Genomic DNA, 17411 nt, shown 5'->3' with positions numbered 1-17411 from the left:
AGGGAGGACAAGATCTTGGTTTAAAAAGGTGATCTCAATTATCAGCTGGACAGAGATTTCTGCAGTTGAACACTAGGCTGAATATGTCAGATGTTAAAAAATGCAACAGTTAAAATTAAGGCACAGAAAGACCATACTTGTAGTGACAGAACATCAAGTGTACTCAGCATATTTTTTTGAAGTAAGATTTCTTAAAAGCAAGCCAGGCCCATTTTGCTCAGAGCAGAGGTCTGAACATTCACAGGAAGAAAATCTTTTTCACCATGAGTTTTAAAATAAAATGCTAAATTAGAATTTCATTTTTAAGCTTCCTACTGTCAGATGCGTCCCACTTGCTGAAAAGTGACATTTGTAATAATGCAGTTTTTCAGCCTGTAAACCAGTTTTATCTTGCTTCAAAACTGGTTTAATAATCAAAAGAATTACTGTGCTTACACATGAATCTTTAAGTGTTACGCACTAAAGTCCTTTTGATTATTAAACCAATACTACAGTACATTAGAAACTGGTTTATAGACCAATGCAGCAATCTAATGGGATGGGAACCTGAGATGTGAACTCGTCCATTCACTCCTGGGCCAGAAAGCAGAGTGGTGGAAGTACATTCACTCACCAAGGACAGGAAGCACAAGGATAGGAGCCTAGCCTGGGTCTGAAACAACCCTAATGGCCATTTTAGAATTATTTAACAATAAATAATACTTCTATACAGTGCCTTCCCATACACATTTAATTAAGCCTCAACACCCTTTGCGGTCGATCCATATCCTCACGTCACAGAAATGAAGCCGTGGCACAGAGATTAAGATTGTTGCCCAAGGTCACACAAGAAGTCTGTAGCAAACCCTGGAATGAAACCAAAGCCTGTTGCCCCCAGATTCTGTACTTTAGATAAAAGACCTTTCTTTCCTCCCTACCAATAAATTGTACTTTGGCAGGCTTTTCATGGAGGATCTCTATATGTGCTTCACTAGAGGGGACTGAGTGTGAGGAAAAGAAACTGGCCTACAGTCTCCATTATTGGGTTCATGCACTGCTGGTAGGACAAGTTATGCCACTTTCCTGCAAGAGAATACCTGTCCATTCCGTACACTGTTACAATCAAACACTGCTCCCTATCTTGGTATCCACTGTTACAATCAAACAACTGCTCCCTACATTGGTATCCTTCCACCTTCTGAAAAACAGCCCAAATAGTCTAAAGAAAAATAAGTACAAGTATTGTCTTACACGTATGCCCTGAATGGGGGGTGTAAGGGGTGGAACGGACAGAAATATATTCACAAGTATTATTTAAAAAGAATTATGTTAGTTCAATTCGAAATGACACTCAGTTCCCCAAAACGTGTAGCACAGCCTGCTTTACAAAGGAAAGAACCAAGGAAAGTGAACAAGTCTCCATGTGAGGAGAACGTGCACAGAGAGTACTCTTAGGAATAACTCATACAGAAGTGCATGCACTGAGGTACTCCCTAAAGGACACAGGAGCACATAAGGGAGTCAGAGTTGAGAAAATTAATCAAAGGTCTTGATTAGAAGGAGAGTGTCATGGGAAGTGAGTGAGGGGGTGCTTCCCAGATTTCTAAAAAAAGGGGACTGGGATAAAGAATGGGGCATATTGTAATCTACAGAACCATATGTATCTTGTTTATTGGTGGGGTTATTTTTAAGTAGTAACAATGCAGAAAGCATTTCACAATGTTTAGCTTTTTCCAGACTACCCTTTTGCAAGTTCAAACATAATTCCTTCAGTAGCACTTTTGTCATCCTTCATTTGGCAAAAATTCAATATGACTTTTATTTGTTTATATCTTTCTGGGAATCAGCATTAAAGAGAACACCAGAATCATGATAAGCTTGGAGGATGAAATTTATCCAGGAGCAGAAGGGCCAGCACAAGTTCAGTGCACTGCTTAAGCCACATTTAAGCCTTATTTTGAAGGCTTAACTGGGATGTGAGCAATGCATAAGCCTTGCACTAGCCCTCTGCACAAGGATGAATTTCACCCTGAGAGCAGTAGTAGGGACATTATACCAAAGCAATGTTCATTTTCCTCACTTTAAATCTTCCAGCATCATGGCTGTTAATTTAAGGAATGGGGTGGAGGGAGCACAGGAAGAGAATTGTCAGGAGAACTTCTCACCATTTTAAAATTAGTCAAGTTTGGGGCTTGAACAGGTTTAGCGTCCTGTAACCTGTGGAAGTCACACACATGAAACTTGCAAGTAAAAATATGCCCTCTGACAGCTCCAGTACTCCATGAAGGCATGTAACTGAAAGATAATCCTGTTAAATGAAGTGTTTTTATCCACGGGCTCCGTTTACTGTGTTAATACTCTCTTAACCCTACCAAAAGATGAAACCCTTGCTCTCAAACACTCAATATACTTAATGTTATCCTTTCTCTGGCATATCTACAGCATCTTTTAGTAGAACTCATGGCATCGTGTTTCAGTACTTTTTTTGAAAGGGAAAAAGGACAAAAGGTTACAGTATTGCCTCTTTGAGGTTAACAGGCCAAACTGTCTAAACAGGTTCTATTTAATTTGCTTTTCAGTCTACTTTCCAAAATGGCTGATTAAAGATTAATTGATAAACAAGAGATTGCTCCCTCTTTACTCCTCTTGTGCCTGTTTCAGCTAATAGTTCAGTTTTTAGTTGTTGCTAAGAGACTTCAGAAGACGAAAGATGAACTACTTATATGAATGAGCTGGAGAACAGAGCGAGGGGGTCAAAATATTTCATCTAGTGACTGACATAATGCATAGCAGATGCTAACAGGTCAATACTGTCAGTCATTTTTCAGTCTGTCTACATCTACATCTTAGTAAAGTGACATTTATAACAAGCTGATCTTAGTCTATACTTATTAACTTTCAGGTGCTAGCCTGATCTCAGATAACAAATCTTAACTGAATGGGTGACAAATTTAGTGCAGATAACATGCTGGCCCTGTAGTGGTAGATAATCAAGATAAATTTATTCTAAAATCTGAGAGACTCTCTCTTTCTCTCTCTCTCTCTCTATATATATAAAAAATCTACTTGCCAACAAAAGTTCTTGTTCTGCAAGTGCATTGGCTCCAAACAGCCACGCTGCAAGAGTCATGTATCCAGCCATGTGGCCACAGAACTCTGTTGAGCAGTGGTTGGCAGTTAAGAGCAAAATTCCCTTATCCCAACATTTCATATAATGAGGATATAAAAACCTTGCCCCAGCTCATCTTTACCCCCCACCCCACCCCAACCTCTATCTGTAGAATGACTGACTTGACAAGCACAGACCTCTGGTTCTTGAAACCCACCAAACATGCTGTCATATGAAGTAACTTAAGATGTTCACTACCCGGCTGTTCTGCTGGGACAAGAGATCTTGACTCTGAGGAAGACTGAATGGATGATCTTCAGACAGTGCCATAAGCTCTGAGAACAAGTCTGCTGTGCCCAGCCCAGCGTTAATAGGGTCACTCTGGTTCTGTCATGCCGAACCTTATGCAATGCTCTGGATGCGAGAGGAAACAAGAAAGAGCATTTTTCCCTCAGCATGTAAGAAAAATTTTTGATTGTGGATTTCTGCCTTCTCTCAATCAGAACATCTGACACTTGTTTTGACTTTCAGCAAACAACTCAATTTCCAAATGCCATAGATGATTTGAATGACCACTTATGATGGTCCCCGTTTGTCTCAAGTAGATGGCTAAGGCATTTTCATACCTGTTAGGTGCAGAGCAGATGGACCCACTTTGTTTCAAATGCACAATTTCCAAAAACTATTGTAATAAGAAGAGACCAAGTTCTCCCATATATGTCCATATAATAAATCACATTCATATGGTCTGTACTAGCTGCCCCTCATCTCTGGGAGAAAGGATTTGTGATCCAACTTACGGATCTTCAGCTCTAGCAAATTTATGTGGACTCTTTTCCAAAGACTATTCACTGCTCCAAGATTCTCGAAGTGCTCCTTAACCCAGATTTGATGCAACACTGTCTGAGAAGCAAGGTAAGAGAAGGGCATCCCCCGGCCTTTGAGATGCACACTGGCAGTATCCACAGCAGTAGTAAGTATCTGATCCACCGAGACGAAAATATTTCTACACCAGCTGCAGCTACCTCTACCTAGGTCATATTTGTATACTTACCAACGGGGCTGACACAAGTGCAGGTCTCCATCAGGCCTCACGCATGCAGATAAAATCTCACAGGACCATCTAGCACGGACATGGCTAGGCTCACTGTCTGGGACAGGTAAGCTAGAACTCTTGTAAAATTTAGGCTGGGCCTCTATGAAGATTAGAGCCTGCCCAGGGACCAAGTTTGATTTCACTTTGTTTACTCTCAGACCAAGAGATCTAAAGAAGGAGCATATCTCACCGGGAATAAACTATTTCACAGTAAGACTGGGCTCTAATGACCCAGTTATCCAGATCCAGATACACCTGTAAATCTTGTCAACGCAGACAAGCAGTAGTCACTACTAGTTACTTGGTGAATACTCTGCAGGCAACTAAATTGTACAGGTTGTTTTCCCCCACAAACCTAAGGTAGTCACTATACTTTTGCCTTGAAAAGATACAGAAGAAGGCATCTTGAGAGGATAAGGACCCATAACCAAACCTGAGGATTGAGAATAGGGACTGGGTTTGCCCCAAAGAAACCATGCAAAATTAGATTTTAAAAAAGCTCCAGAAAAAGTCTGTCTCTCTTTGCATAGGTCCAGGATAGGTGATGGGAAATCACACAAAGCCCTAATATTACTTGGAGGAGAGGAGGAAGCAGTTAAGATGGTCTCATCAGAGGATGAGGCAGACAGTTATACTTCTGAGGACTTGATGTCACATCAGGAAAATTAGTGAATTCAGGTGGAGACAGCAGAGGGATCCCTACTAAATCCTTCACCCACTCAGGAGATTTTTTGGGAGAGTAGGAAATCATGGTCTCTTCTTACCACTCTTCACTGAAGAGACCTCTGACACAGGTGGTGGAAGACCATAGGGTAAAAATCCCCAAAGTGTGTTCAGATGGAGGGAAGTCTGGGTAAGATTTAAACTTTGGAGCTTCCCAACCTGACACCTGAGGCTCCAAGGATGTTCCTGTGCCCATACAGGGCTCCCCTTGAGTGAAGCTGCAGCAGAATGGCAAGTAACCCCCTTTTTTTTTTTTGGTTCCAAGAAGTCCAATGCACTCAGCTTAGATATAGCAGGAAAAATGGGCCCCATATATCTGAGTATGACATTCGGTTTTTCCAGAACTGTGGTTCCCATGGCATCAAGGGCTCATCAGCACAGCACTGACGGGAAAATCTTGAACAGATCTGACAGACTGTAAGAGGGAGTAAGCTGGGGCTGGGCAGTGATGGTGGCTCTGTGTTTTCTGACAGCCCCACCATTGGAGCCTTCAAAGGTTATTGGCTCCTGGTACTTAGATGACATGGAACGGTGCCCCGATGTGTATGACTGATCTAGCTGGCCCAGATCCAAACAAGTTCTACTCTTCTCCGAGATCCAGGGAAGCAGACATAAATCTGACTGTGGGATCCTTGTCAGAACACCTTTTTTTTTTTTTAAACCAAGATGCCTCTGGGTTCTGCTGGAGTCATAACTGCTTACTCTGTACCCTTAGCCGAGGGAAACCATTCTGACAGTTCCTTGCAGGATGATTTTACAAGAGGAAGAGCCCTTTCTGCCTGGGATTCTACACCGTATCTTGTTTTGACAGCAAGGGAGGCATAGCAGCCATACTACTTGCACCTGAGGAGGCATCATAACCTTCAGCTGAGTGCCCTTCCCCAAAGCATAAGAGGCACTTTTCTTGACTATCTGAAGTAGGGAATTTCATGGGAAAGAGAAAAAAAACCTTTAGAACTCTGGTTTTAAGATAGGTCTGCCATGGTGAACTAAAAATACCCAAACATTGACAAAATGGTCAAAAATGTTTAAAAAAAAAAAAAAGCTTTTAATCCTAAACCTAACTCTAATAAAACCACAATTTACTATTGGAGTTCCTTATCTTATGAAATGGAAAAAAAAACAGGTTTGTTCTGTTACTATTCCAGCAGGTGGATAGAAAGGAACTAGGGAAACTATTAGAAGGGCTAGGCGATTATTGTCAGCCTATGGAATGTAGGAATTGCTCACACCTCTCCAAGCCCTCAGCTACCAACTACTGCATTACAAGGATCTGTGACCACACGGCTAGGCACTCTACTGCTACAGCAGGGTCTGGCATGCAGGAAAGCTTTTTGCTGTTCACCCCCATCTAATGGTAAGACATCCTGGCAGCACCACTGCAAACTTATCTACAAATTATAAACCAGAAGCCATTAGGAAATATTTTCCTTGCCTTGAAGGCCCAACCACAATAGCAAAATCTTGTTTCTGGTGGAGAGAAACTGTTCACAGTAAATAGCTTAATATTTAAAAGAACTGTAAAATATTCAAGAACACAGTTCAAATAGGACAGGAATATGACAATGAGGACATTGAAAATGTTACTGTTTTAATGTCTGCCACCAGAGGTCAGTGTAACATGAAACAGATAGGACTACTCTGTCATTTACCTGTTCATGTTGAATAATTCAAAAAAAAAAAAAAAAAGAAAAAAAAAAAAGAAAAATAGGGTATGAGTTGACATTATGATCTTAGCAGGGTTTCTAGTTTGCTTTGTTAGGTACTTGCAGTCAACCCAATAACTTCTATACAAAAGCAAAACATTCTCCCCACAGAAAAGAGACTTCTTCAGCAACATTACTAACTAAAATAAAGTAGTGAAATAATAGCAAACCATTTTTTAAAACATAAAATTCATGGTACAATATTGATTTCCCACTGAAAACAACTTTTCAAGTTTACTGCTTTGTTTCTACAAAATAGGTTTTTCCTATTGTGGGTGTTAACATATTATTGCATAGCAGACACACATTTGATTATGTTCTCAGAGTCGTCAAGTTTCTCAAAATAAGACTCCTTCTAATTTGCCGGATACGGGGATGATTATTCATGATATGTGTGCTGTTCAGAAGCAACACCAGACATCTGAAGTTTGTTCTACATTGCAGAGATATTAAAGATTTGTAAAAGGTTTTAAAGTAGAACTGGTCAGACCATTTAGACAAAAAACAGATACCTTCTCTAGTAAAAGATATTTTCCAACCAGCACTCTTTTAAACCATAAATTTAAAAATAAAAGTCACACATTGCCAAAGCCTTCCTTTGCAATCTGTGTTGTGTTTGCTCACCTTTGCTGACTACACCAAGTTTTGGCTGTGCTCAGCCTTGCAGCTAAGGTCTTTTTGCCATCTTCACATATCACCAGCAACACAACTAATCTGAGAAGCTAAAACCTGTTGCTCATGGATACGGACAATTCAATTGAAAAAAATATATAGTTTGATTATTTAAACATAAAGACACCGCCCACAGAGCAACTAACCCAACCATCAAAGTAAGGAAAGAAGGCATAGAAAGCAAAGGAAATGCAAGGTATGACCCAGTAACCAAAACAGGTTTTTTTTTGTTTTGTCTGAAGTGACTTTTCCCTTAGATGACCTTTTAATCCTTTTGTGCTGGCAATTCCCAGGGCATCCATATCTAGCAACAGTCTCCATGCCAGCAACATACAAAGCCCACACTCCTAACATGTAAGTGTTTACTCCCTCAGTGCACCTTTAAAGAGAACAGCATGTAGGAATTCAGAACATACGCACGCTTGTGCACGCACACACGGGAACAGAACAGCACTCACACAGGCACATGCTTTCAACGCCTTTTCAGTGTACTGGAAACCCACCGTATCCCCCTGCCTGGATGGGTGTTTTTGGAGAAGCACAAGTATACAGACTAAAATCCTCCGTCTGGAAGCCAGCCCGGTTTAATGAGGGCTCAGATGCACTGCGGTGAATTTTTGGCAATGACCGAGCCAGAAGCTCAATGGAGGCAAGAATCTAAAACAAGCAGAAAACAAGAGAAGATCAAAACTGGTGCTGTAGAGTGGCAACAGCACCCATAAAGCCAAAGGCAGAAACGAACATAGCTTTTGTTTGATTCAAACCATTACTGTAGAGCCTGCAGAGGGAACTCATCTTCTTATATTTTTTAAGTGTTGAACTCATGTACTTAAAAAAAAAAAAATACAGCAAAAAATGTTTAGAATCCAAAGATATTTTCCCTGATAGAGGGATTGGCAGGTCAAGTTTTGCAACAAAACTACTTGACAATTCCCCTTTATAGTGTTTTGGGGGTATAAAAATTTCAAAGAATATATAGTAAGTACTCAAATGGAGAAGTTAATGCGGCGTCCACTTGCTGAGTGAATGTGTCTTCTTTGTACTAAAAATGCACTTTGCTAACTACACACGCCAACTATGTGCTAAACTTTACAATCGTACTTAGTCCGGTCTTCAGCTGGAACTCAGGTCCCAGTTCAAAGGGAGAACCTTGAAACAGCCAATAAGTACATACCATAGCTGGTTTCTTAGACCAGGATTTCTTAACCCGTGAGTTGTTACTCAAATCTGGGTTACCAGAATGTATCAAAGGGTCATGTGGGAGGCCAGAGGGAAGGGAGGATGTTACAGAGCCCACCCCACACTCACCCCATAGCAGTGGCTCCTGTGGCTCTGGTCCTGTGGGGTGACTAGGGTTGGCTCCTCGTTCTGGGCTTTGTGAGCTGGAGCACGGAGTCACAGTGATGATCAGGTTTAGCCCAGCCACCCTTCCAACATGACGACAGGGAAAGAGCCAGGCTAAATTTGAGTGAGTGGTTCTGCGTCCCTATGTATCAAGTCACAGTGCCACTCTCACAAATTCACCCTGGCCAGACCCCCATCAGGGCTGCAACCCTGGAGATTGCAATGCCTGGAGCAGGGAGCCATGCCCAATCAGCTTGTGAGACAGGAGTCATCACTATGGTATACACAATGCATTTATTTAGCACTTAGGATGTTAATGTGTATGTTATATTACTCCTGGGGGATTCTGCGCCAAAAAATTAAAAATTCTGCACACAATATTTTAAAATTCTGCATATTTTATTTGTCAAAATAACACAATATAATCACACCAGTTTCAATTATATTTGGTCATTTATTTCAAAATACCTGTCAGCAAGTATGTCTGTAATAATACAGACAACAAAAAAGATTCAGGAAATGTTTTTTGACAAACAGATTCCTTACTAGGCATACTAATACAGAACTCTGAGTAATAATTCATTTAAACTACAGTACAGAACCGTATTTCCCACACCCCTCAGAAGCAGCGCAAAGGCTTGGGGGAGTCAGGGGTAACAGAGTAGCTGAGGGAGAGAGAAGTAGTTGCTGGGAAGAATTCTGGGTATGAACTTGAAGGGTTATTGGGTATGGGTGGGAACAGTATGGAACAGGTTTTTTGTGGGGGCGGGGAGGGATTGTTAGGGAGCGTCCCCATACAGACCCTCGCTCAGGGGTCAGCAACCTTTCAAAGAAGAGCCATTTTTTTGTTTTTGTCTTTGCCCAAAATATTTCGATAGCTGCATCACACGCAAGGCTACTTGTAGAGTTGAATTTGTCAACTAATAATAACTGAACATATTAAAGTTACTACTACTCACCAATACTTTTAATGCGACTAGAATCTAGGTGCTTCAGCGAGGACTGTACCAGATTGCCCACAGCCTGGGTATGCAGCTGTGGTGTTAAACCATGCTGGGTCCATGCCATTGCATATTCACTTATATCTTTAGCCAGGGTGGCTAGATTAAAGCTAGCAGAGCTGCAATTACGCTTTTGATTGCAATGTAGGCACACCCCCTGCGTCTGTACAGCACCGCTAGAACAATGGGGACCTGATCTCAGTTGGGGCCTACTGATGTTACTGACATACAAATAAGTTTGGACCCATCTCTTCTGCAAATACTTGATTTAGATTTGGGTTTGTTAAAACACATTTGCTACAGGGCCTGCAGTGACGTGACAGTCCCCCAAGTGAGGCTCTACATAAGGCCATTATCCTGGCAGGGGGTCACAGTAATGCGATGTCACTGTACAATATGGGTGCTCCCTGGGGGCTGAGTGGTCTCTGCCTTTCTGAATCACGGGGTGCCAGGAGCATTGCGTACCTGAGATGATACAATAACTACACCTGTGCTGTGGTGGATTATGTGTTTATGAGAACCTCATGCTGGCTTTGTATCAGACTCCGAATCCCCTGCATACAAACCTTCCACCTCTTCTGTTGGATGCCAGTCTTCCTTGATAACAGAGCAGGAGGTTGGGGTGCAGGAGGGGGTGCAGGGTCTGGGAGGGAATTTGGGTGCAGAAGGGGGTTCTGACCTGGGGCAGGGGTGTGGAAGGGGGTGCAAGGTGCAGGCTCTGGCCGGGTGGCGCTTACCACAGGTGGCTGGCTCCCAGCCGGCAGCGCAGCAGGGCTCAGCAGGCTGCCTGCCTGCCCTGGCCCCACACCACTCCCGGAAGCAGCTGGCACGTCTCTGCGCACCCCTGGCGGCGGCGGGAGGAGGGGGGGTCGTCGGAGGCAGGGGGAAGGGAGCGGCTTCACATGCTGCCCCCGCCCCCAGCACTGTCCTCACAGCTCCCATTGGCCAGGAACCAGCCAATGGGAGCTGCAGGGGTGGTGCTAGCATGCGCGGGCAGCCCATAGAGACCTGCTGCCCCCTCCCCGCAAGGGGCGCGCAGAGATGTGCCAGCGGCGTGGGGTCAGGACAGGCAGGCAGGCAGCTTGCTGAACCCTGCTGCACTGCTAGCCCGGAGCTGCCTGTGGCAGAGCCTGCACCTCACCCTCCTCAAAAAAAATGGCTGCCCGCAAGGGGGCATCCAAAGACCCTCATGTGGCTCCACAGCTGCAGGTTGCCGACCCCTGCCCTAGCCTCTCCTATACAGTCAGGCACATCTGCCCATCCCCATGTGTCTCTGTCCCACCACCACTCAGACATACCCCTCCCCCCAAGCTTTGCACCCCCTCCCCTCCTGCCCATGTGTCCTTGCACCCCTTCAGCCAGTCCCCTCCCCGCATCTCCATGTGTCCCTGCACCCCCTGTCTCCATGTGGCCCTGCACCTCCCTTCCTCCTGTGGCCCTGCGCCTCCACTCCCATTCAGCCCCTTCCCCAGTCTGTCCTCCCCACACTAGCTCTGATGAGCACCTGTCTGTGACCCCCCCAGCAACCCCACACTGTCTGTCCTCCCATATCTCCTGTCTCCTGACCTGCCCTGACAGGAGCTGTGAAGAAGACTTTGCAGGCTTTTTCTCTTCCCTATCATAGCTAGGGCTTGCCAAGAGCAGCTGCTGTGTTCTAGCGCCACAGCACCCTCTGGTGAGCAGAAGGCGGAACTGCATCAACTCTTCAGCAGAAGCTGTTTTCTGCACACACACACAAATGTGCACGGCACATGAAATATGCACACGCGCAATGGCGCAGAATTCCTTCAGGAGTAATATATTGTGAGTAAGAAATATTTCATAAGCCAAATGTTTTTAGCACTAATGCTATTTACTGGGTCACGGCAGGCCATCCAAGTTTACAAATGGGTCCTGAGCCCAATATGGATGAGAACCACTAGACTACTTTTTACCTCTCACCTCAATTCAAAATGGGGAAATTTTTTACCTGTGGAAAGAGGGGTCGCTCATCTCTTTTCTTCTTCAAGCACTCTGCCATTAGCCTCTTCATGGCTTTTGGACAGTTACTTCGCACTTTACTGAGATCTGGAGACAGGTATCCTCGTCCCACCATAAAAATGATCTTTTTAAAGAAAAAGGGAAAGGGAAAATTCATAAAACAAAACCATGTAACAAATCAGAAAGAATTACGTATATTTAACTGTCAACATTCCAGCAGTAGTTCTCTACACATATGCAGAAGTATCTGGTATAGTACATTCCACACAATTTGAGACTAATGACTTTGCTGATATACTTCGTAAATCATTTCAGTAGAAAAGGAGTTATGCTCTTCTTTCCTTTCCCCTTTTAAAAAGGAACTAAGGGGGAATCATAAATGCTAGCAGACAATACTATTTGCAGGAATGTATATAAGGAACAATTCTTGAACACCAAAAGAGGTTATAATAAAAAGACTAAATGGCTCTGTTGCAGGACTAAAGGATAAATATTCTGTGCCATTTAATTATTTTGCGTGATTTTATCCAGAAGTCAGTGGCAAATTCACACCTTAGGACAATTAAAGAAACATATGACACTGTACTTTTTCATCATAAATTCTCCTAATTCTCTTCTGACTACTTTTTTGTAACATATTGGGAAAGGAGAGATTACCTCTCTTCTACAGAACCAGAATGCTATAGGTCTGCTTTGTTTGGAAACAGATCTTGCATTTTCAATACCAATATACTGAACAGGGAAGGCCTGTATTTCAGAAAGGACTAAAACTGAAGCACACAACTCTAACTCAACAAATATCTAGTGAGAAGGCAAAGTAAACTGTGGTGCTTATTCTTTTAGAAATATGAAGCAGACACTATTCTGTCAAGTCAAGGTAAAATATTCTGTCAAGTCAAGGTCAAATATAAATATATAAGGAGCTTGAACATTGCGTTGATACTAAAAAAACCTCTTCAAACTAGTCAAAGATCTATTCATGCTGTAACAGACAATCACTACCTTCGCTGAATAACTATGCAGCTGGATCCAGCAGGCGTGTTGTGACTTTACATTTAAAGAAATGTAATTATTTTATGTCTTGTATGGGAGGCAAAACAGTTACACGTCAAGTTACATATGGAGGCTGCTTAAGTTAACATATTCTACTGCTCCTTATTTAAACTTTGGACCCAAAGAGCTTCTGCCCTCCCTTTAGGAGATAGCCTGAAGCTCCCCCACAACATCTTCAGAAACTCGCAAGCACGAACTATGTATCCTATGTAAAGACTTGTCTAGTCTACCCCTTGCTTCTGCTCCAAAGAGACAGACTTTTTGCCATCCAGGAGACAGCATTCTTTCGACTACAGTAAATATTTAACACTGAAATTATTGATAATTTGTTTTTGTTTGCTGATTTCAATATTACGGGTTTAATTAACATTAAGGACTTTTTTTTTTTAAACTTTACGAGTAGGGGAACAACACAAGAACAGCAGTCCTAATCTAAGGCCTGCATAATGTATAAACAGGCATTCTAGGGTTCAATTACATCACAGAGCCAATAAGCAGGAGTGACACAGATTTTGCCCACTGTCAAACTTGGACTTAACTTTTCATGTCATAGCTAAACTGTTTGTTTTCTTCGTGGCCTAGATCTGTCAAAACATACAGTGCCCTGTTTACTTCCTTTTCAGTCAATGGACCGAGGAAGATAAACTCAAGGCATTTCACTGCATTTTACACATCAGCTGCACCTGTGGTTTAAAATTTGTTTAATCTATCACCAAGTAGACAAAACTGATTCATGAGTCAGAGCTGTCAAAAAATTAAAATGAAACAGGGCCAAGTACAACTTGTACGTGGTTACAGGCCACTGGCTGGGAATGTGGGCATTTCCCCCTCCTTTAAAAGATGTAAAATGCAGAAACAAGAAAACAAATGAGTCACTCAAGATCTGATGAACTGTGAAGCATTCTGACATATATGGAAGCAGCCTGTCACAGGGCACCTCTGTCACTACCTGGTGAACCTCACTACCTGGCCAGTTAAGCTGGTTTCTCAGTCACAAACACACACCGGCCTGTTTATCTTTCACCAAAGTGTGTATTCATTCCCCTCTTACATAACAAGAGCATGCAACACCGGCTTATAGCAAGGGTAGGCTTCCCTGCAGCCCTCACTCCCCAGCCCAGGCTCACCCTCTGAGCCCCTCCCAGGCTGCCTCTTACTGACTGTTTCTTCCCCTTATATTCTCCCCATTTACCTTGTTAACCCAGTGATTGTCACCCAGATGCTCACAGTCCCCCATCAGAAAGTGTGTAATTGCCCTCAGCTGGGCCTTCAGCCTTCTCCAGGCTGCAGCAATGTCAGTGATCAGGGTGCTGCTGATAGCACCCTGTCACACAGCCATATAAAATTAAGTTCTGTGGATGAACATTGCTATGGCTGCATTTTTCAAGTATTGACACTAGAAAAACAGGGATGGAGACACAAACAATGTAACAAATGGCATCACCCAGACCTTAAGACAGTTTTCACTAAAGGCCATGACACACACACATACATCCAATTTCTACATTAAACTGGAAAATTATGAAGCAAGTAAGGCCTCTGAACATTGTTACATGGAGGCACACTATGTTCCCTCAATACTGTGCGACTTACTGATTAGTTGTCTTCTTATCTTATTAGCTGTCTTATCTTCTTCCAGGATATGCACACTTTAGAAAGCCATGTGTTTCACTAAGCAGACCCTGGGAGCAGCTTGAAATCCTGAATTTCAATTAACTAATGTATGTGCTTTTCAATGTATGAGATGAATATAGGACACAATCTGTTGGCCTCCTCAGGTCTTTTCCTGGACTATTTTTCAAAGCTATGTTAATTTGAAGTAATCAGGAAGGAGGAAGGTGGATAAACGTGAATATACGGAAGATCACCTGCTTTTTGCAGATCATTAAAACTAAATTAGATTACCACAAATAACAAGTTCTCTCTTTAAGCAGATTCCTGCCACATAGTTTTCAGAATCTGAAAACGCACACTTGCAGTAAGAAAAACAGAAAAGGATTAAAAGAGACCAAAGTGGATCTACACTGAGCAGAAGGAACAGCTGACAAACATTAGCTCGTTCATTTCACTAGCCTAAATTATTCTACATTGCAGCTAACATCTACAACAGACAAGTGAGAAAGTACAATCAAAACCTCCCCAAACCCATACTCTCTTTACCTGGTCCCTGTTATTGATGTTCGAGTATGGTAACTGCCCAGTCATCAGCTCATAAAGAACAATCCCAAATGCATATACATCTGATTGAAAGCTATAAGGGTTTTTATCTTGCATCCTGATTACTTCTGGTGCCTGTAAAAGGAAAGAGAATTATTCTGCATTTTACCATGTCAGGCTGCCATCTCACATACCAAATATGAAACTTTTGCATTAAAAAAGAACAAACAAGCAGTGAAACAACACCAAGTGAGGTGCCATGCAAACGCAGTCTTTCAGTTTTAGGCTCCGACTGCTCAACAGGAAAACGCACAGGCTTCCATGCATGTACTTTCTCTCTCTCTCCTCAGTGCTGATTACCCAATTTCTCTCAGTTAGTTACTGTCCCAGAGGTATTTGTTAAAATCTTGTAACTTTGGAAACATGTAATTGGATTTGTTCAGGTCCACTGCTGGAAACAGATGTTCCAGAACCAGGGTCGTCCCTAAGGGGCTGCGGGTCTCGGGACAAATCAGCCTCAATGGCCCCCCCTAAACATTTTTTATACAGGTGAAATCTGGTGTGGGGAGGAGACACAAGTGCTGGGGGGTGAGAGAAGATGGAGAGTCACAGGGTGGCACCTGTGCTACGGGCTCCCAGAAAAGGGAGGGGTCCAGGGAAGAAGGGCAGTGGATGGAGTCAGCCTGGCACTGTCGTGTTCTGGCAGCCCTAGGATGCTGGCGGCCAGTGCGGCAGTGGGCAAGCAAGAAAAAGAAATACAAAGCACGCTTCCCACCAGTGAGTGCAGGCCCAACCCCTGCTACCGGCACCAGGCCCCCCTGGTTCCCTAAACCTGTAACCCCAACCTCTGAGCTGGCCTGGAGCCCCAGGCACCCTTACCTCCCCCCGCCCCTCCCCGGGCCAGACTGGCGCCTTCCCCTGCCCTGCACGACACCCACACTGAAGCATGGAGCCCGGAGCGGTTGCCCTGATTCGCCATACCCAAGGGATGGCTCTGTCCAGAACTGCTGGGCCTACAGCATTAATGTGGTGGATCTGAACATGAATTTCTAAATCCATTGGCTATCAAACTGGGTGAGTTCATTACTGTACTATGAGAAGCAAACTGACATTTTACAGACTGAGAAGCAATTTTGAAACTGGAATTACAACAGTGCTAAAACAACCCGGACCACGATCAAAGTTTTAAGGTGTGTGGGGGGAGGGTGGGGGTGAAGCTGAGCTAAACAGAAGTCCTTAAATAAGTTTCTTCTGAAGAGGTAATCAATCTGGATAATCTTTATGACAGTTTCTTCACAACAGCTACACTTGAATATATCAAACTTAAAAGCAAATTATTTTTAAACAAACATGAGAACATTTCAGATTTTGCTGATTTTTTAAAAATGTATTTAAAGAAGAGTTACAAGTATTAATTTAGTTGATCTTGACCACGTCTTCTTAAGTCAGATTCAATATGTCTGCACGCTTAAGGGGTGGTGTTCAGAGATTTTTGGTCAAAATGGAAAGCTTTTGAAAGAACAGGAGCTGACACTTCAAAGGCCATCTACAGCCAAATAATTTGAAAGGAATACACCATTCCCCTTTACTTACCATCCATAGAATGGACCCAGACAATTGTTCAAACTGATGGGACCCACTCCATCGTGATTTCACTGTGGCTAGACCAAAATCACCTATTTTTACAGTAAGGTCTTCATGAAGAAATATATCTATGGAGGAGATGTAAAGGAAAAGAAGCACTGACCCTACAGTTTCCTATCAAGCACGAACACATTAAATGACCCTCTACCTGCAGTGTTACGTGTACCAGTTTGTAGCATCCATACACAGTATAATTTTCAAGTTATCAGTTCTTTCATAGGCCTAGATTCCAAACAGCCAGCACCTGTGAAGTCCTATCCTCTAAAGCAGGGGTTCCCAAACTTCGTTCGCGGCTTGTTCAGGGTAAGCCACTGGCGGGCCGCGAGACTCTTTGTTTACCTGAGCGTCCGCAGGTACGCCCACTCGCAGCTCCCAGTGGCCATGGTTTGCCATTCCCGGCCAGTGGGAGTTGTGGGAAGCAGTGGCCCAGCCCGCACTACTTCCCACAGCTCCCATTGGCTGGGAACGGCGAACTAGGGCTGCTGGGAGCTGCAACCGGGTGCACCTGTGGACGCTCAGGTAAACAAAGCGTCTCGCGGCCCGCCAGAGGCTTACCCTGAACAAGCCACAAACCAAGTTTGGGAACCCCTGCTCTAAAGATAGCTATAATGGTTAGATTAGTACTAAGCAGACTATTGACCAGATGATCACATTACAATGTCAAATTCTTAAAGGGCTGCTGGAAACTGCAGATATAATGGAAGTTTGTGAGTGAGTTGTCAGGATCCTTCCCATGTTCATAAGATGAATGGTTCTCTCAAGTGAATGCTGATACTTCAAGAAAACTTGTTTCTCTTTGTGAACACATTATAAGGTGCAATGAGTATATGTTATTTTGCTCTTGGTACTATTACCCCATTCCCACCCAAATGTCAACTCTCCTCTAACAATTCTGAAAAGAGTCACTTGTGAGCTGCTTTTTACTTTGGGAAGTTCATTTCTGGCAG

At 43.2% G+C, this 17411-nt stretch overlaps 1 protein-coding gene across 1 annotated transcript in view; it reads right to left on the bottom strand.

Moving 5' to 3' along the window:
• BRAF (B-Raf proto-oncogene, serine/threonine kinase) overlaps positions 1 to 17411 on the bottom strand; it is a 119907-nt gene that overhangs the window by 7841 nt on the left and 94655 nt on the right. The window contains exons 15-18 of the mRNA XM_077828091.1: positions 16414 to 16532; positions 14824 to 14955; positions 11600 to 11734; positions 7789 to 7942 (exon numbers count right to left, since the gene is read on the bottom strand). Of these exons, the coding sequence (XP_077684217.1) occupies positions 7789 to 7942; positions 11600 to 11734; positions 14824 to 14955; positions 16414 to 16532 (540 nt within the window). The remainder of the gene's footprint in view (positions 1 to 7788; positions 7943 to 11599; positions 11735 to 14823; positions 14956 to 16413; positions 16533 to 17411) is intronic.

The sequence above is a fragment of the Eretmochelys imbricata genome, chromosome 1, assembly GCF_965152235.1.
Source record: "Eretmochelys imbricata isolate rEreImb1 chromosome 1, rEreImb1.hap1, whole genome shotgun sequence".
NCBI classification, from domain to species: domain Eukaryota; kingdom Metazoa; phylum Chordata; order Testudines; family Cheloniidae; genus Eretmochelys; species Eretmochelys imbricata.
The sequence above is the reverse complement of the archived record's forward strand: the minus strand, read 5'-3'. Positions and strand labels throughout refer to the sequence as shown.